This window comes from Rutilus rutilus (genome assembly GCF_951802725.1).
Source record: "Rutilus rutilus genome assembly, chromosome: 16".
In the NCBI taxonomy this organism is placed as follows: Eukaryota; Metazoa; Chordata; class Actinopteri; order Cypriniformes; family Leuciscidae; genus Rutilus; species Rutilus rutilus.
The window spans coordinates 6,784,071-6,804,909 of NC_140224.1; the positions used below are offsets into that span (position 1 = coordinate 6,784,071).

Sequence of the window (20,839 nt, forward strand, 5' to 3'; positions counted from 1 at the left end):
GTTCCTGGTGTCAGTCTTGTTTAGGCCAATAACTGAAAAGGTTCGCTCAGCATCCGCATTTGAGTGTGGCAGGCTCAACACAATCTGGGCAACCTTTGATCATTTGGGGAATTTTAAAATGCCACTTGCCCGACTGCTTAGGCAAGGCTACGTCTGTAGTGACAACAAGGCACACCATTTTATCCTCCGCTTACTTTTATTGCCATCCAAACTTTCAAACGCGCATCAGTGGCTCCGACTCCGAACCTATGCTCCGAACTCTCTCTGAACTTTTCACACGCAACTGACGTATCAGGTGCAAGGTTTTCAGCGAATCAACGATCAGAGAATACTGCAGTGAGAACGTTGTAGGCAGATGTTACAGCTGTGGGCCTTAAACTCCTCTCCTGTCATTAATACACTGTGGTCTAGTATAGTCATCAACAGAAAATTAACGGATTGAGAGGGGAGAAACCTGGATTTTGGCGTGACATTCCTTGCGTGTGCGTGAGAGCGTGAGATTGATGCTGAAAGCGTGAGTGTCACGCCAGATGCGTGAGAGTTGGCAACCCTGTGTTGTGATTTCACAGCGTGTAACACTGCTACTTGGGTGGAGTGATTTGCTCGCAGCACCTGAGAAGCCCCGTGGTGAGGAACAGAGAGTTCGCTCAGAGTTGGAGTAAATCACTCCGCAGAAGTAGCAGTGCTTCGCCTTCTGAGAATATAGTTCCCCGTATGTACAGTTAGAAGATGGCTGTGTCTCATGTGACCTTGTTATTTGTACACACTGTGACTATACAAATCACAACATGTAAATAGGAAAATGTTGGTGTTTTTTTGTCACTTATTGGGAGCAGTATGCTAGCTGGAGCCGTTTACCTCCAGTCTTTGTGCTAAGCTAGGCTGGGTGCGTCAGACAGAGTTAAGGCAGGCACGGTGATGAAAAAGGTATGTATGGACTTATCTAACTCGGGGGGATACGGTGAATAAGCTAAAGTCCCAAAAAGTCGACGTGTTCCTTTAAGTGTGTGAATACAAATGCTTCTCGCTATGCAAACAATGCAACATTGTGTCCTGAGTGTAATTCAAAATGCAATGCAATTATCAGCGTTGCCACAAGGGGTGCTATAATGGACTTTAACAAAGCTGAATTTTCTATAGTGATATAGTGGGCTTTAGCAAAGCTGAATTTTCTACATCAATACTCCAGTCTTCAGTGTCACATGATTGCTGATTTGCTGCTCAAAAAAAATATAATATATGTAATATAATAAAAATATTATTATCAATGTTCTGCTGCTTAATATTTTTGTGGAACATGTGCTAAATAAAAAAGAGGATTCTTTGATGAATGAAAGTTCAAAAGAACAGCAGTTATTTCAAATATTCTGTAACATTATAAATGTCTAATAAATACTTTCACTTGATCAGTGCAATGCATCCTTGCTGAATAAAAGTATTAATTTCTTAGAAAAACAAACAAACTTACTGACTTCAATCTTTGGAACGGTATTGCATGCGTCATTATGGTCATATTAACTGCATAACAGTTTTGACCCGATTCTGAATCCTGGTTCATGGTCCTTTCCAGTCCCTTCTCTTTCTCTCTCTCCCACTTACTGTCCACATTCCACACTGCCCTATCCAAATAACAGAAAACTGCCTAAGTGTTAAGGGGGTTGAGATGAGCGCGGTCCATGCGGGATCTTTGAACCCGGTCTTTTATTACAGTAATTAATGAGGAACGTGACTCATTACTGGCATTTTATTAACCTCCCACCAAGAGCTCCCAACAGTAGGTCGCTGAACCAATTAACTGGCCAAATAACCAAATTAGATTATCAAAAAGTGTGTCATCCCTGTTTTCTGCCCTTTAGATATAACTGGACTGACTTCAAGACTGCTTTCCACAGAGAGTCCACATGCAGAGAGTCTCCAGTGTAACACATTCAGACCCCTGGTGGGATAAAAATTATGTATTCGATATGGTTAAAAAGATTGAATCATCTGTCAGTTGACTTGCAAAATATAATTTTAATCAGTAAAAAAAAAAATATTCTTGTTTTATTGTATCAGTAAATTCAAGATCATAATCATAAAAATGTAATAAAAATTAAACCATAATGTTTATGATGATATTTTTTGCTAGAAAATGAAGTTTAAGAAATGGAAGTTTTCAGGGTTTAAAAGCGCAGAACCCTCTATGCAGGTGATACAGTAATGGATGCCCTCAACACATGAAACGCACATGGCAAAAGCAGAAGATTACCTAATCATCGCCATTACAGGATTTATAAAACAGCACCTGGATCACAACGGCTGCTGCATTTTCTCACTCACCCTTTTTCAGCTATGTGTTGAAATGGAGAAAAGCCATTACAGTGAATCCTGCATGTATATTCTCAATAATCATCCATGTGAGAACGGGAGAGGACTTCAAAAAGCAGCTGTAGCTCAGCCAAAATGGGCAGGACTCCGAAAAATGCTATTAATTTCTTCAGTCCTGGATGGGGGATATGTGACATTTACACTCATCCGTTTCCCCAAAGGGATTTGACTTGGTATCCATTTCAGGTGGCCTACGCAGGGAGATGGTTAAAGGGAGGCGTTCACCACTCGAGGCTGGCTTTGCTTGACCTTTCATGTTGTGTTAGGAGTGGAAAGGCTCTCAGAGACCGAATAAAACAGTTTGTCTAGGTGAAAGCGTCGACGCTCCTCACACCTGAATTCCACACGCTATTCTTCTGTGCAGGAGAGCAACAGATGTGTCTCTCTTCTGCTGATTTGCTGAGAGAAATGTTGTCGCATAAAGGAAACAGCTTTTTTCTGAGAAAAAAATAGAGGATTGTAAGGATGAGATAACTTGAGGTAAGGTGTGTATGCGTGTGTGTACATGGTAGGCAAGCTGTATGACTTCTTAATTAAAATAAATGTGTGGAGCTAGTGCTGGACGATATGAACATCACAAAAACGATTTGTTAATCAGTATTCTTCTCTTGTTTTCCAGTAAAAAAATAAAAATAAATAGACCAGAGTTAGAGCAAAGATGCTAAACTGAGATGAAAAACAAGCATGTAGAATTAATATAATTTATAAATATATAGTCATTAATTTTACTAATTAATAGATATATCTGAAAGATAAAGCAAATATGCATAATATCAATTAGTTAATTAAAATCATGCAAATTTGCTTTATCTTTCAGAGACAAAATATAAGACTTAATTAATTAGTACAATTCATGATTATATATAACTATATATATATAATTATTCAAACTAAATAGTTAATGACGATTTTTATAAATAGTTGTATCATATATATATATATATATATATATATATATATATATTTATAAAAGATCATTTTTATTAATATAATCTTATTTTAAACATAGAAATAAAAAAAATAATTAACTAATTAACACCTCAAGCATATTTGCATTTATTATCTTTAAATGTGTGATTTAAACAAGATAAAGATTTGCATAAGATATTGATTGATTCATTTATTTATTTACTTACTTATTTTTCCCATATATATTTATATCACATATCCACACACTAACCCCTTGGTTGCCATGAAAAAAAAATTAATTTACAAAAAATTACAGCATGATATGATTTATATCACTCGCGCGTATGTAAAGCTTTCTTTTATTTAAATGTATACTCTGAAGATGGCATTTTCTAATCTAGCAAGAACATGAGCAAAATAATTAAGTACATGAAGTACTTCAATTGTGCTGTAGCAGAGGTAGTGATATACTCAAGGAAGCACATCATGAGATAGCACAGGAGGCTAGGGGAAAAAAGAGAGAGAGAATCAAGAGGAGTGCAGATGTGTAAAATTGAAGAGGGTCCAAACACATGGAAGTGAAAAGAGGCTAGCTGTGAACCGACCACCTGAGTAACAGCACACAGAGCAGAGTGCAGCTCTTCTGACAGCTGGGCTTCAGAATGCCTAATCACTGGCCACGCACAACACAGTTCCTCTAAAACGTGTCCTTGGATGTATCTGCTGGCCCGGAGTCAAACGGCTCCAAATGTTAAAGTAAACATGATTTAGAGCACCTCTTGGCTCACTCTGGCTGTCAGACAAGCATGAATAAGGCAAATGGGCTGAAAGAACTAAAGCGCTAATGTAACACTCCCACAATGAACAAAAAAGCTTTTAGGTTGCTTTTACTACGGTTGGGAAAAAGCAAATGTGATTCAAACCTGTTATGTGTTTTATGCAACTTTTTCTAGTCTATATAGAAGGTTGTGGGACTTTACAAACCTAATTAACAAGTGAACGAACAGAAATGCGTGAACAATAAGCAAACTACTATTTATATACAGTCATAAAACTGAATGATTCTGTAGTGAGAAGTAAGGCTAAGAAATGTTTTTTCCCCTTCTGTTCTAAAAAAGTTTTCTTCAGTAGGCTGTTAAGAAGCTATCTGTTTTAAATTTAAATTGGGAACATTTAATCAATGAATCACTGTCACCTCTCGCGTTTGAAGTGTTAAACTAATTACCTGTGAATTATCTGTCTCGTAATGCTTTTAGCTCTCCGTGCTTTTAGAACTGTTAATGCACTTTGCGGACTGACAGCTTGACTGGATAAACACACTGGGGTTTATAACAAAGAATATATTCAAAATATCCACAATGAGATGTTTTTTTTTTTTTTACTCTTGTAGCTTCTCTAATGTTTTTAATCAAATTCAACTAACAACGTACACAACAGATTTAAGAGCCAGTAAATTCATGTTTCTTGACCAAACAATGAAGACTCCCTGTTTGCTTTAAATTGTTTGGTCCCATTTAAAATCATTGTAAAAGCTATACAAACACCATTAACAGAACCGTGTGAAATGTACAGCCCGATCTCACGGGAAAACGTACAAATTCTACGAGGTGGCTTATTCGTACGAATTCATACGACCTGGCTCGTACGAATTAGATTTTTGCAAAATCGTACATATTTTACGAATTGGCCAATTCGTATGAATTCATACGAATGACCTACCCCTGACCCCGCCCCTTAAACCTACCCATCACGTGGGTTTAGACAAATCGTACAAATTCGTATGAGTGAGGTCGTACGAATTAGTACCAATTAGCCAACTTTTTATCATTCGTACGAATTCGTACGAATTGGTCGTGAGATAGCGTTGGAAATGTAAGTTACATGTGTGCTTAAGTTAAATGTGCTGTTGTTGCTTGCTACAAAAATATCTATCTAGGAAATATTTGTGTAAACAATTCCGGAAGAATGAAATTCAAAAATTTCACATTTAAACAAATGTGATTCTGGTTAAAGACTGTTAAATTCGACTTTAGTTAAGACTCAGTTAAAGTTGGCATGAAACAGAAGTTTTGATAGTCTTATCTTCCCTACTGAGACAGAGTAATTCGAGTGAAACGTCTTTTCGAACAAGGAAAAAAAAATGTAGGGAAGGCCTTGATTTGTTCATCTGGAATTAATTGGATCATTGGATGAGTGTGGTTTGCTATTGCTGTGATGTCATGTGAGTGACAGTTTGCCCCGCCCTCACGCCAAAAAACACGTCATCAGAGAAAAGATATTATTTTGATTATCTATTACAAGGGCACATGAATTAAAAAAAGAATATATATGTGCATGGATAAATCATTAATAATGAATATCAATATTCCATAAACAATAAGAATATAGTCCATTTTGATTTCATGGTGACTGAATTGGTCTTTTATAATTTTATAAAAATGAAGCAACATGAATGTAAAAACAAAACAAAAACACAGATGCCTACAGGCGTCTGGTTTGAATCATGAGGAACTTTCGTGCATGGGGAAAAAGGTGGATAGAAAAAGCTGCTCTTGCTCTACTTGCAACTAATTTCTACTCAACTCATCATCCAAACTGTGAAGCATTGTGGAATGAGTATATTGGTACATGCTATATATATATATATATATATATATATATATTCATTTATTTTTTTCTGGTAGTGGGTTTCTATCATTGAGGAACAAAATAATTAAAAGGTGTATCGGGACATTGTACAGCGGAATATTAAAGCACCAGCCTGTGATGTAAAACTTCAAAGCTTATTCAAGCAACATGCCAATGACTAAATATAAAGTAGAACGTCACCAACAGAGTGACTCAAACAGAGGAAATTTCCAGAACTCATTCCTGCCAAACACTGTTGCGGGACAAGAAGCAGACCAATCGAGCAAGACGTCCAACAGATGTAACCTTGGATTAGGGTTGGTGCCAATAACAGAGGTTCAACAACTTCCAAGCAACGTTACATAGGCTGCCTGGGATATTGGTTAATGTTAACTAGCACTGTATTCTTGACACTCTCACTTTTCATTATCCAATTAACCCTCAATGAATACAGTAATGTTCTGTCCTACCTTTTTTTTGGTTGGTTACCCTGTTTCACTTGAAAAACACAACACATTGCCATAATAAAATAGGTTGTGAATGTAGCTTAATGCAAAAAAAATAAAAAAATAAACAACAACAATGCATGCAATATTCATCATTCAGTCAAACATCATTTCACTTTGTTGAGAGTTGGCTGAAAATAAATCAAGTTTTCAATACATCAACCAAATTTTGAAGCTAATAGAAATGCTGATTTAAGGTTGTATGCCCCATGGCCATAATTTCATGTTTTTAAAGAAGCATTTATCACATAAGCCGGGTGGCGATATCCTAGTGCTCAAGGCTCTTCGCTGGAGCTGCAAATATTGCAGGTGCAATCGTAGATAGGGGTGACCCGTGAACTGAGTTACTAAGAACCCCATCACCACTCTGCCCTTGAGCCAGACAAAGTTTAGCACAAAAATACGACTTTTTTATTATTTACACTTTACATGTGCATTGTGTCGCCTACACATTCACTCCCACTCACAAATTGTCCCTTATTCACCTCATTTGTCTACATTATGTTTCACTTCAAAAAATCATTTTAAGTGGTAATTAAAAAGAAATGCCAATGCAACAGTGACTTGTTTGTAGGGTTTGTAACCAAGAACTGGTTCTTTTGCAGAACTGTGTCCACTTTTTTCAAACTGGAACCAGAATGGTTGTAATGGTATTTAATATTTGATTTAATGGTGAGTTAACAAGAGAGTGAGTTAACGTACTGTGGTATATATATATATATATGTATGTATGTACATATATTTCATTGTTATGGATACAAATTTTCTTTACCTGCAGTACAGAGTGGTTGACAAGTTGTCAGCATAATACATAGCTGTCTGATTAAGTATCCCATTACTATTTAGATCCGAGAAGCCCCTGCTGATGATTCAGTGTATGATTGAACTCTCCAAATGAATCAAAATGAATTGCAAAAATTCAGACCCTTTTGCCAACCTATTTGACATATTAAATCAAAACTTGAGTTATTTGTGAATTTGGCTTCACTAGTTACAATTTTAAACAGCTGATAGAAAACACTGAACATGATTTTCAGGAAAAAAGATTTTGAGGTTAGTATATTTCCATTGAGAGATAAAGATTATAGAAAAATATTTTATTTGGGTGCAGCAGTATTTCACTAGTGCTCGTGCCCTAGTAAAAAGGGTGTAGCAACACCTTTGCAAGTAAACATACAGCAAGACCAGAGTTGTCAATTTCACAAAATGAGCCTTTTATTTTAAATGAATTGCTAAAAAAAAAAAAAAAAAAAAAAACGTCTCCAACTGAAAGGTTATCAGTTTAAATCAGTCTAAGGACTTGCTTACTAAATTGGTTGGAGTGGTTCTTGGCTTAATTACTAAACTTCAACATATGGCTCAAAAACACTCAAAATGATAAGTGTTTAATCTGTTTGAATCAGTTTCGTGAGACACTCCCTCAACAAATCCAAACCCTCAGCAAGGCATTATTTTCGACATGTCCGACTCAAAATGAACCGAAACTTGTGCCAAATGTCTCAAGATACTTAATTTGTGACAGACAATACTAAAAGAATCAAAACACTGGAATTGTTAAGTGATTTCGGAAATGAAACCAGAATTAAAAAGGTCTCTAACGGTAGAAGCATGTGCAATGCAAAGCCATTTGGTCTGTCATAGAGAATAAAGATGTTTTTCAAGACCAGCAATGCAAAATACACTTCAGTCAAACTACAAACCATTGCCAGTTAAATTCTCGGGCTGGAGCTACAAGATAGAGCATGAGGAGACTTAACGCTACTACTTAAAGCACAGGATCAGGAAGCACTCACCGGATCTGTGAGCTCCAAGATGCTGGCGCGGTAAGTAAGAGGTTTGCAGTCTCGGGTGTTGTCTACCAGGCTGCAAGGTAGAAACATGGGGCCCAGGTCATCTCCGTCCAACACATCCACCGTAAGCGTAGTGGTGGCGGTGAGCCGGTCCTTTGGGTTTGGAGCTCGGTCCTAAGGGAAACACAAACTTTGGTTTTAGGGCTGACGTTTTAATCCTACTCTAAGATTTCAAACTTACTCGCTACCCAAAAAGACTCCAGTCAAAGTCAAAATAAGACATTCTACTGACAGAAAGAGAAGACTGGGCATCTCACTTAGTTTTTAAATCCCTTTCAAGTCCCCTCAAGTCCTACATCTTTCTCTTGTTAAATATCTTGTGAATGGAATTGGTTGGACATTAAAGCTGTTTAGGTCTAAAAAATGCTACATACAAACAATATTAAGATACTGAATAAAGTTCACATTAAAAAGATGTGTGACCATCTTGAACCTGTTGTAAAATCTCTTCGGGGAAATCTTTCTCCCTCATGCAAAATTCTGATCATGTGGATTAAAATTTAAAACGGTAAATGTGACCACCTTAAGACCGCATTTTTGCTTCAAAATGACAAAATAAGTATCACAAAATTAGTTTCTACAACTCTTTCCCACTATATTCCAAGACTTCAGCCTTTGTGTAGGGGACTGACTGAAATTTAAGTCCAACCAATGCCATTTAGCTCCAATTAACGCTAAACGCAAAGCATTACTTGTCTAAAGGCACCATTTCTGAATTGAACACAACAGCAAATGCGACCTGAGGGATTCAGAGATTTCCAGTGATTAACAGCTCCAATTTCAGTCTGTTCCTCACACAAAATTCTCATATGACTTCAGAGTTGTATAAACTACATTTAAGTAGTTTTTTTTTTGTTCTTCATTTTTCGTTTTGGAGTTTGGCCATGTAAACGACCATCCACTTTTGTTTTATAGGCAAAAGAAGATTGGACACTCTGTTTAACATCTCAGTTTGTGAAAGTCATACAGGATTGGAATGACATGAGGCTGAATACATTTTTCTTTTTTTCTTTTGTACTATATATCATCTCCTCCCGTGGGGACTTACGTTGGCCTGAATGATGACCAGGTAGCGTGTGATCTCTTCGTAATTCAGCCTCTCTCTCAGAACCACAGATCCTGACAGGGTGAGAGGGATGTCAAATGTCCTGTTTGTGGTCTGTGGAGAAGGAAAGAGTAGGTCAAAAGGGTTTCCCACACACACACACACACAAATACACAAAGGCTCACACACTTCCAGCCTCATGAGAAATTCATCATCTATCTGCTTCAATAAGAAGAGAATGCTGATGGGACAAAACTGCTTGACTTTCAAAACCTTCTCACCCTTATTAGCAATACATACAATGCGTAACACTTTAAAAGGGACATGGAGACAGGATGTTCCTTGCTCTTTTGAAATAAAAATGTTTGATGTGTAAATGGCCACCTATCACAATTACCTAACCATGAATTAGAAAGTGAACGCAGTGGTCTTTGCATAGCTAGACCTTTGAATTTCAACATTAAATCCAATCCACACTGCAGGTTACTCTGGCCAAGAATCACCCACTTAGACGGAATAATTATTTACCTTGAAAATTTTCCGCCATACCTTGAAAGCAACTTTTTTTTTACCCAGGTGAACTTATAAAATTACTGTTTAGAGCTCAATTACAGATTTCATTGCTTCACATTGAGAGTGCTTTTCAGTAAACATATGCGTCAGATGGTCAGTGAACAGACTGTGGGTGGTTTAAAGGCATTACTTTGAGGCTGATACTTCGAATTTAGAGATGTCACACAAAACACTTGAACTTTGTGAATAAAATATTCCTGAAATGGTTAAGTGGTGTTTAGCTCCTCTCACTCCACTCAAAGCAATAATGCTGCACTCATTAAGAAGCAATCAGAGAATGTCACCAATTTGCATGTGTAATACCACCATATTCATTTAAACGATTTGCTGAATTGTATTTGCATTTCATCGCATGCATACTTTCTGCTATATTAAATTTGGTGTATTTACTGCTTTGTATATTTTCATGTTGCCAAATTGTGCTCAATTATGCTTTGTATCAATGATGCACAATGTATTCACCAATGTTTAGGTTTTGTAAGGTTGTGGAGTAAATCAATTAAAAAGAACTTGCTGAAAAGTCTCTGTTACCGCTCCAGCACACCTAGACCATATAGAGAAATGAATAAACCTGGAGAGAAATATAAAACTGTGGCTGGCAATAAAATAAAGTAAAATAACAAACAATAAAAATCATATAAAATAAAAAAACACAATTGTGATTAAACGTATAACAAAATATTTCTGACCAGTTGTTAGAAGGCAGACTAACTGAAAATTGGGTTATACTTTATTTAAAGGTGATATTGTTACAGTGTAATTACACAAACATGTAAATATATTGTTACACGTTACATATGGTTACTATAGTAATAACAATACATTTTGCATAATTACATGCAACTAACCCTGCAACAAACCTCCTAACCATAACCCTATAGTAAGTACACATAGTTAATTATTACTCAGTACTTAAATGTATAATTGCATTGTAATAAGGACAACTAAAAATAAATTAAAATGAGCACCATGTACTTACTATGCGTTTAGGGTTTGGTTTTGGGTTGCTTATAATTATACAGAATTTACTGTTATTACTATAGTAAGAACATGTACTGTATAATAGAACAAGGACATTGTAAAATAATGTGTTACTGAAAATGTATTAAAATGACTTCATAATAATAGTAATCATATTTTGATGTTACTTTTCTTATAATCAATATAAATTAGTATTAATGTTATTGTTGTTGTTGATGCTGATGCTGTTGTATTTTCATATCAGTGCATATTCGGTATAATACATATTCATTACTCAAATCACATTTGAAGATGTTAGCTTTAAGCTTTTTTATTATTATTATTCTGAGGACATTCTGAGCAATAAAAAAAGAAAGAAAGAAAAACACGTACTGGATCTTTAGGGTTGTACCGAATGGTGTATTCAATTTGTCCGTTAGGACCATCATCAAGGTCAACAGCCCCGTTGTTCCCTGTAAAACCTGAGAAGATGGTGGTTCCAACAGGCGTTAGCTGAAAAAGACAGAAACACAAGTTTAGCATCTTTAACACTTCCTCAGTTGGCCGCCTATCAGCATGAACGTGGTTTCATCCTTAGTTGCTACTGCCATTTCATCATCTAGTGCTTGATTTCTGGTGCTGGTATTGGCGGACTGGTTTATGCTTTAAGTGTCTTGACCGTTGTGTTAAACAGGGAGAGTTTGATGCTCTTATAAAGTACACAGCGCTCATTCTCTTCATATCTTTCAGAGCATTCTGGCTTTTTTCAAAACAACTGGAACCAGAATGGTTGTAATGGTATTTAATATTGTATTTAATGGTGAGTTAACAAGAGAGTTTCTAGTATGTTTTATACGTTTTTTACATTTCATTGTTATGGATACAAATTGTCTTTACCTGCAGTACAGAGTGGTTGACAAGCTGTCAGCATAATACATAGCTCTCTGATAGTATCCCATTACAATTACTAGTATCCCATTACTATTTAGATCCGAGAAGCCCCTGCCGTTGTGCGGCTCTCAGAAGTGCAAAGAAAAAGAGGAAGTAAAAGGTATGAATTTGCTGCGGAAGCTACAGGCACCTGGGAACTGAGACGTTAGTTCCTGCGCCGCTACTCTGACATTCTGACAAGACATATTACACAGAAAAAAAGACAAATTCCAGACAACAAAACTGGCAAAGAGAGTTAGGATGCTTCAGAGAGCCTTTATGATGAAAATAACCGCCATCACGATGTGAGGAAAACTCTCTGACTGCTGTCATGATGAGGTCATGTAAGGCTATCTGAACAAAGAATAATTAACCAGCCTGTTATGCATAATGAGTTCCTAGAAACAAAATCCTGAGTAAATCTGACAGTGTCAAATAAAGCACAATAGCATAGCTATTAGCATATGTTCCACAAAGTGCAATCAGTGAGATTTTTTTTTAAAAGTATAGCAGACTACTTAATGCATTAAATATTAGTTGTCATTCCATATCTCCCAATAATATGTCTTAGTAATATTATATTTAAATACTTTTATGATCAAAGCTCTGCAGTTTTTAACATATAATACAATATATATATATATATATATATATATATATATATATATATATATATATATATATATATATACTGTATATATACACTGTAAGCAGGTTTTATAGGATGAAATATTAATGTCTTAATACTCATCTTGCACTAAAATTTTTGTCCAATCAATTGATCTTAAGACTGAGAATGTCCTTTCTGCTCTCACAAGCAATGTGTTGCTGTCAGACGGAAACCTTGTATGCCCAAATTCACTATTTTTCTAGCCTAGAAATCTAGACGCACCCTAGCGGCAGCAAAATTATTTTGCAGCCAGGGTGGGTCTAGCAACTCTCAATAGACCTTTTTGCTGCAAAAACCTAAATTGGGTCAGGCCAATCACGTCTTGTATAGAGTAGGCGGGGGCGGGCTTAACATATGACGACAGAGTTGTGACGGCTCCCTGCCACTTGAAAACAAAGAATGGCTGCTGCGGATGGAGAACAACGGTCTTTCGAATCGGCTTTGGCCGCAACTCTGGAGGACTTGGAGTTAAGTTTTTCTTTGAGAAAAGAACAAAGAACGGCACTTAAGTCATTCTTAAAAAAAGGAAGATGTGTTCGTAGTTTTGTCGGCCAGATTTAAAAGTTGAATCTATCAACTAACGTTAGCTCCGCTGTTGGGAAAACGCTCTGGTTGGTTGAAGCGCTGTCCTATTGTGTGCAGAGGGAATTTGAAAGACAGCCGTTTATCCCTATGTGTCTATGGTGAGTTGCCAGACTAAACATCTTGATGTACGTCTGGCTTGCCAGGCTACTATTTTTCAAGAAATGGAAAAAAAAAATGTTTTTTTTTTGTTTTTTTTTTTTCAAGCAATGTGTTGTCAAAGTAGATACTGTGGCCTTACATATGTGACCTTGGATCACAAAACCAGTCACAAGTCGCACGGGTATATTTGTGGCAATAGCCAACAATACATTGTATGGGTCAAAATGATAGATTTTTCTTTTATGCCAAAAATCATTAGGATATTAAGTAAAGACCATGTTCCATGAAGATATTTTGTAAATTTCCAACCGTAAAAATATAAAACATTTATTTTTGTGAGTGAATGCAGCACAATCGCGAACATAAATGGACAACTTGTAAGGTGATTTTCTCAATGTTTCGATTTTTTTGCACCCTCAGATTCCGGATTTTCAAATAATTGTATATCGGTCAAATATTGTCCTATCCTAGCAAGCCATGCATCAATGGAAAGCTTATTCATTCAGCTTATACGTGATGGATACATCTCAATTAAAAAAAAAAATTTACCCATGACCCATTGACCACGTTTTTGTGGTCCAGGGTCACATATGGTTAGACACTTGAGCGTGTCATTATATTAACATTTGACCAAAATTAATAGTGTAAAATAAAGTGTGACCAATAGTAATGATTTATGGAAGAAAAAAAGAAAAGAAAAACTAAACACGAAATATGGAGATATGAGGTTTCTGTCCGACAGCCATGAAGAGCAAGTACAGTAGCTAATCACGGTTCTTGGATCTGACATAAATAAAATGCTACAAGTAAATATAGTTGTGACTAAAATGGTCATCAACAGTTGTCAGCCTGACAAATTTCAGTATAGCACAGCCTCTTGTACCTTACAGTTTAATCAATCTCAATAGCTGTAGGGCAAAAGGACATTAAGTTAGTGACATTGATCAATGAACACCTGAACTTCTCTATAACTTCACAGCATCTGCAGACACTCTATGAACACAAACAACCCTTTAGCCATTTAGAACCACTTGCAATTCAATCCACACGTCCATCAAATGCTTTTCCCCCCAACATTATTATTTACTTCACCGTCTCTCTTAAACTCAGCATACCACTCGGTGGACTTTTATAGTGCACTCTGCAGTGCTTGTTGACTGATGGACTGAGCTGTGTTAGTCCCCCTTATCTGTGTGTCAGTCAGACGTTTCAAACTCCGGTTTAAATCAATGGCGGGCAATACAGCCTGCCGTTTTTTGAGGCCACTCGAGAGGAGGCTGCCTGCCACTGAAGCTGCCTCCTAATGAGGGAAATCTCTACTGACAGCTCTCCGGGGAACAACTCTCAATTAGCTGAAAGCCACACACTCTCCATGCAGTCAATCCAATGTGAGAAGATCTCTGGAGACCGAGGCAGCATTGCTACAGACCCACCATGACACTACGTGTTGAATGTTCTCGGAAGCTAATCAAAAATGAAGGAAAAAATAAAAATAGGTCTAATGAATGTCCAGAAAAGGACGCCATTTTTAACGGGAAAGATAGAGTCATAGAATGTGGTGTATCGTGACCGTAATGGGAGGCCCACACAAAATCTCCACCATGAAACTCCACGGAACCAGCATTACTGTCATTCACAAAGTTTTACACATCCCCTGCCCATTGCATGTCTCTTATATTTGGACTTAATAATGCATTTAGCTACCAAAATGAGATATCAGCATATTAGAATGATTTTTGAAGGATCATGTGACACTGAAGACTGTAATGATGTAATGAGTAATGATGTTGAAAATTCAGCTTTGCCATCACAGGACTAAATTACTTTTTAAAATATGTTAAAATAAAAAACAGCTGTTTTTAATTGTAACTGTTTTTCTAAATTTAACTAACTGAAAACAGCCTTGGCGAGCATAAAAGACTTCTTTCCAAAAAAAAAAAAAAAAAATCTATTTGTTACCTAAATTCAATCTGTTGAGTCACTTCAGAAAATTTGGACTAAACCGCTCAATTCATATGGATTAGTTTTACGATCTCTTTATTAACTTTTTGAAGCGTCAAAGTGTCAGTTGAGTAGCTGTCAATGGAGGGACAGAAATCTCTCAGATTTGATCAAAAAGATCTTCATTTGTGTTCTGAAGATGAACGAAAGTATTACGGGTTTGGAACAACATGAGAGTGACTATTTGATTTTTGGGTTACCTGTCCCTTTAATTATTACAAACTTTTGACTCTTTGAATGGATCAGAATAGATGAATGTTAGCTGTTGTGATTTGGGATGCAAAAAAAAAAAGAGAGAGGGGCAGAGTATATCACAAGAAGGTTTCAGCTAAAATTTCAATATTGTGTATGCTGAACAACGGTGTAATGGGAATTCACACAACCCTTGCTGTGGAAAAACAAAGAGAAGCTAAATAAGTCACAAAAGGTGACTGGCAGATTTACTCAGTGAGCTACAGCACTTCTGGGGTAATTACATGGCAGTCAAATACAGAGAAATGTTAACAGCTAAATGATTCAGCTCCAAAGCCCACAAGTGCAATTCATTTACCGCAAAATAACCCCGGCGTAGGTAAACCATCATACTGACACAAGTCACTGGTTGAATTTCCAATTACAGCTAGCAAATGTTCAGTTTTAGCTAAGCAACTCACTTCTCCAAACTTTTAATAACGTGTGCTCCAGAATGCCAGTGACTTCGGTGTTCATGAAAAAGTCATTACAACTACAGAAGAAGAACAAAAGAAGCCCTGCTAAATAGAAACTCACCTCATTAATGGCTACATAGTATCGTGGCTGCTGAAAGCGTGGGGTGTTGTCGTTTCGATCCCGGACGACTATCCGCACTTCGTGTAGGATCACCGTGCCAACAAGCTCATTAGTACACTGAACCTGCACTACAATGGACTGAATGTAGGAGGGAGGCTAAAAGACAAAAAGAAAAGATCGAATTCAAGCAGTTCATTTGCATGGTGTGCATTCAGCAGGATGAACTAAAAATGACCATTTGCAGTCCATTATGAAGCCCATTACAAAGTGCATGCTGTGAACAACAGATTTCCCAGCTATTTATTATTTATCATAGTTCTGATTGAACCTAAAGAAATGAATAGATAAAGAGTGTCCAAAAGTCTGAGACCACTGGTTGATTTTTATTTATTTTTTATTCCAAATTATATTATCAGCCTAACAATTTTAGGATTTTAAAGTGCCACTATTATGCTTATTTGAATATTACATTTCATGCAGTATATATAGTCGTTTGTGAAAATTTCTGCAAAGTTTTAAAGATCAAAGTGAACCACAAAAAGTTATTGTCGTCGATTCCAGATCCACTTCCTGTTACAAACCTATGTAACAATGTAACAAATTTGATTAATGACAGCCTATGGTCTTCATTGGCTGCTCGCAAACAACGTCTACTATGACCCGTCCTCTGAGGTCTGGAAGAGTTTTTTTTTTTTTTTTTTGGAGAGTTTAGTTTCTTACATGCGTTGTAAACGGTTGACCAATCGCAACAGACTGGGCCATTAGACAAATCAGAGCAGAGTAGGCTCTCGGAAAGGAGTGGTTTAGAGAGACTGAATCTTCAAACTAGCCATTTTCAGACTCTTTGGGAAATGAGATGATGTGCAATGCATATTATGAAAAAATTTACAACTTGTTTTTTTTTTTACCTTGGATGCACGGTCAGAATTATTTGCCCCCTTGGTAAATATATTCAAAGATGGCTGTAAAAAACATTATCTGCATTGTTTATCCTTTTGATATTTTATCAAAAAAAAAAAAAAATTCTAACCTTGTATTTAAAGTAAAATAATTGAAAGTGGGGGGAAAAAATCACATTATGAAATAAATGTTTTTCTCCAAAACACATTGGGAACAATTATTTGCCTCTTTTTATTAAATACTTTTTGCAACCTCCTTTTTCAAAGATAACAGCTCTGAGTCTTCTCCTACAATGCCTGATGAGTTTGGAGAACGCCTGACAAGAGATCAGAGACCATTCCTCCATACAGAATCTCTCCAGATCCTTCAGATTCCCAGATCCATGTTGGCGCTTCTTCTCTTCAGTTCATCCCACTCATTTTCTATAGGGTTCAGGTCTAGGGACTGGGATGGCCATTGCAGATGCTTGGTTTTGTGCTCAGTGACCCATTTTTGTTTTGATTTTGATGTTTGTTTTTGGATCACTGTCCTGTTGGAAGATCCAAACATGGCCCGTTATAAGATTTCTAGCACAGGCTGTCAGGTTTTGATTTTTTATCTGTTGGTATTTGATCGAATCTATGATACCATGTATCTGAACAAGATGTCCAGGAACTCTGGCAGAAAATTAGGCCCACAGCATTAAAGATGTAATGCTACATCTGAACAGCATTATATACATTGCATACAGAGTATTTCATTTTACACATGGGGTACTTTTTTATCCCTGTATGAACCAAACCCATATTTGTGTTTGCTGCCAAAAAGCTCTGCTGTATCTTTAATGCTGTGTTCCTAATTTTCTGCCAGAGGTCCTGGACATCTTGTTCAGATACATGGCATCATGGATTCGATCAAATACCAAAAGATAAAAAATCTAAACCTGACAGCCTGTGCTAGAAATCTTATAACGGGCCAAGTATTTAATAAAGGGGGGGAAATAATTGTTCCCAATGTGTTTTGGAGAAAAACATATATTTCATAATGTGATTTCCCCCCGTACTTTCAATTAGTTTAGTTCAACGAAAGGTTAGATTTTTGCTTTTTTATTTATTTATAAAACATCAAAAGGATTAACAATGCAGATTTGTTTTTTAAAGCCATCTTTGATCATATTTACCAAGGGGGCAAATAATTCTGACCAGCACTGTAAATCTATTGTAGGAGAAACAAAATTAGCAAGCTTTTCAAATACCATAAAAAATCCAAAATATTCCCATGTTTTATTGTAATGTTTAAAGGTGAAGTGTGTTCATTTCTGCATCACTAGCATTCAATTCAGGGTCAATTCAATTCAGGGTCTCAGACTTGAATAGCAAAAGGATTTCAGATAATTACATCTCGGTCCAGAACTCGTCCGGTGCTGTTGAGATACAAGCGCTGCTTGACCGGGTCCAGAATGACCCAGTGCTCATGGTTGTCCCGTAGAGATAAAGAGATGGTCCTGTCAGGGTCTTCTGCTCTCCCGTTTATCTGCATGTTCTCCACCAGAAGGGTTCCTGTGATAATAACAAACAAACATTCTTATTTGCTCACTGTTTCTTTTTCAAAAAGCATTTGGGGCATATTCCTAATCATTTAATTATACTATTAAATGCAAATGCATGATTTGCTTGTTCTTGTCATATGCATGCAAATAGAATGGCACACATGCTAATATAATTAGGGACTTTTTTTTTTTTTTCAAGTGTCAGTTGTTTTTGGGTAGGAAGAAACAATAAAGCTAATTAGAGACCTAAGATGTAGAGCGGATGAACAGATGTGTTTTTATTTCCCTTCTAAATTTTTTGAATAGATCTCAATGATGTTTGCCTGCAAAGATATCAACATGAACTAAACAAAACCTCACCAAATTCTTCCAAGACCAAATGACCTGAAAATGAATCCACGTCCATTTTATCGTTCTATAATCACACTGTCCCTTGTGAAAAAAATAATAAAAATAATCACTTAATCATACTAAATGATATGCTTTAAAATATAAAAAAATGATATTATTGTTGACATGATCCCGGTCTGTGTTCCCGTCTTGGTTTGTGTTTATGGACTCTTGTTTTGAAGTGTGTTCTGTTTCCCATTGTTTCTATGTTTACTTCCTTGTTCAGTGCCCTATGCCACCCTGTTTGTTGCCATAGTTACCCTCATTAGTTGTTATAGTGATTCATCAGTTTCAGGTGTGCCTTGTTAACCTTTTGTTATCCTGTGTACATATTCCCCTGTGTTTCAGTCTTGGTTTGTCAGTTGTCTTTGTTTGTAAAAGCTGATTCATGTTTCATTGTTTCATGTTTCTGCTCCTGCTCCTGTTTTTGATTTAGGCACCTAATTTTGGATTATCTTTGTCTTTGAATGGACAAAGTGGATACTCACCTCTCTTCATCCCTGCCCAAACATAACAATTGCGAAATGAATGTAATGTTTTCAGACACTTAATTGCATGCTATTTACAATTCAATGAAAATGTATTATAGTTTACATTTATATTAAATGAAATTAGTAGGGGTGCACGATATATAGGCCACCACATCGGTATCAGCCAATATATGTTCAGTTTGAATGATATTCAATAAGAAAATTTGGCCGATATATTAAAGGATTATTTCCTTCAGCTGAGACATTTCTGATACACACTGTTTACCATGATGGTTTTGAATTGCTTGAAATATGATTGGAACAACTTCAAGAAAGAAAATACAGTTAAGTGCAACGTGCAGAACAAGTCTGTCATATATGTCATTTCATAATTACTTCTATTGTCTTTGAAACATGGTTAAAGTGTATTTGTGGTCAATTAAACTTAGAAATGTAATTTTATTTCTATTGACACTATACTATTGAAACGTATTTAAATATATTTGTAATTACACATTTGTAATGATGAAGTTGCAATATAGTACATTTAAAATATATATATAAAAAAAAAACTAATAACAAACTTCAATTAAAATTATAATCAAGTATTTTACATGTGATTTAGTATGTTAATGTCACACCATCAAAAACTATTTGTTTTTGTTCACCGTTTCTTGATGCCTTGTATGTCGTCATGGTCACTCATTTGATTTCGTCACTGAGTTCAAGTGTGTGCGTGTCATTATCTCCCCTACTTAAGTTCAGTTCAGTTGGTGTGTCTTGGTTGGGTCTCGTCTTTGTGCAGTTGTGTTTTGGATACCGTGTTGGATTAACGTAGTTGGAATTAAAGCCTGTCTACCTACTTCATCATCCTCGTGTGTTGAGTCTCTCCCACACAACCCGTGACAGTTAACACAACTCATCAAAATCAAAAAGTGTACTTTTTTAAAGCATGAAAAAGGATTATTAAAACATTTTAAACTGTCCTTCAATCGTTTCATTAGACATTAATACATAATGAACGTTTTACGTGTTAAGAAACAGTCACACTAAGCACACTTCTTTTGCACAGAAAATGCAAACAAAAACGGTGTAGAGCAGTATCCAAGTGTTGTTGTGTGGGTTTAATGAGACCTCTCTGACTGCAGCAGGTAATTTAAAGCAGCTGACAGCATAAGAGCACACTGCGTGAGCAACAGTAGCAGTTCACAGAGTAGAGCAGAACATCTCACGCTCACTTTAGCCTTTCATTTCAAACAGCTGTAGGACATTATTAATTCAAACTAAATCCTAGAGGAGATTCCACACTGAGTTGTTGTTTAATATTGTTTTATATGTTTGCGTCGTATTGTAAGAGACAATTTATGTTTAAAACACAGCCATAGCTTCCATAGTCGGTGCACTAAGACACATAACAGGGTAAACAAAGCACAAACCTTGAGCAATGGAAAATAAACTAATATGGTTTCATAAGTCATCTTTTCCCTGCAAGTCATCAGCTACAGTGATTACTGTCCATAAAACAGCCTGGGAACACAGTGTCATTTTAAAGGGCCAAGTGCATCTAACAGTAAGAGCACTATAACATTATAATGCTAACATCATTTCCTTTCCTTAAGTTGCCAATAGAAATTGAAGTGCTGTTCCAATTCAGCAGACT

The 20,839-nt window shown here is 36.3% G+C and overlaps 1 protein-coding gene across 2 annotated transcripts in view; it reads right to left on the reverse strand.

Moving 5' to 3' along the window:
- Nucleotides 1–20,839, reverse strand: part of LOC311305984 (protocadherin-15-like) — a 228,887-nt gene that overhangs the window by 161,984 nt on the left and 46,064 nt on the right. For both annotated transcript variants that reach the window (XM_084434059.1, XM_084434058.1), the window contains exons 5-9: nucleotides 18,169–18,329; nucleotides 15,892–16,047; nucleotides 11,232–11,351; nucleotides 9,309–9,419; nucleotides 8,204–8,374 (exon numbers count right to left, since the gene is read on the reverse strand). In XM_084434059.1, the coding sequence (XP_084290185.1) occupies nucleotides 8,204–8,374; nucleotides 9,309–9,419; nucleotides 11,232–11,351; nucleotides 15,892–16,047; nucleotides 18,169–18,329 (719 nt within the window). The remainder of the gene's footprint in view (nucleotides 1–8,203; nucleotides 8,375–9,308; nucleotides 9,420–11,231; nucleotides 11,352–15,891; nucleotides 16,048–18,168; nucleotides 18,330–20,839) is intronic.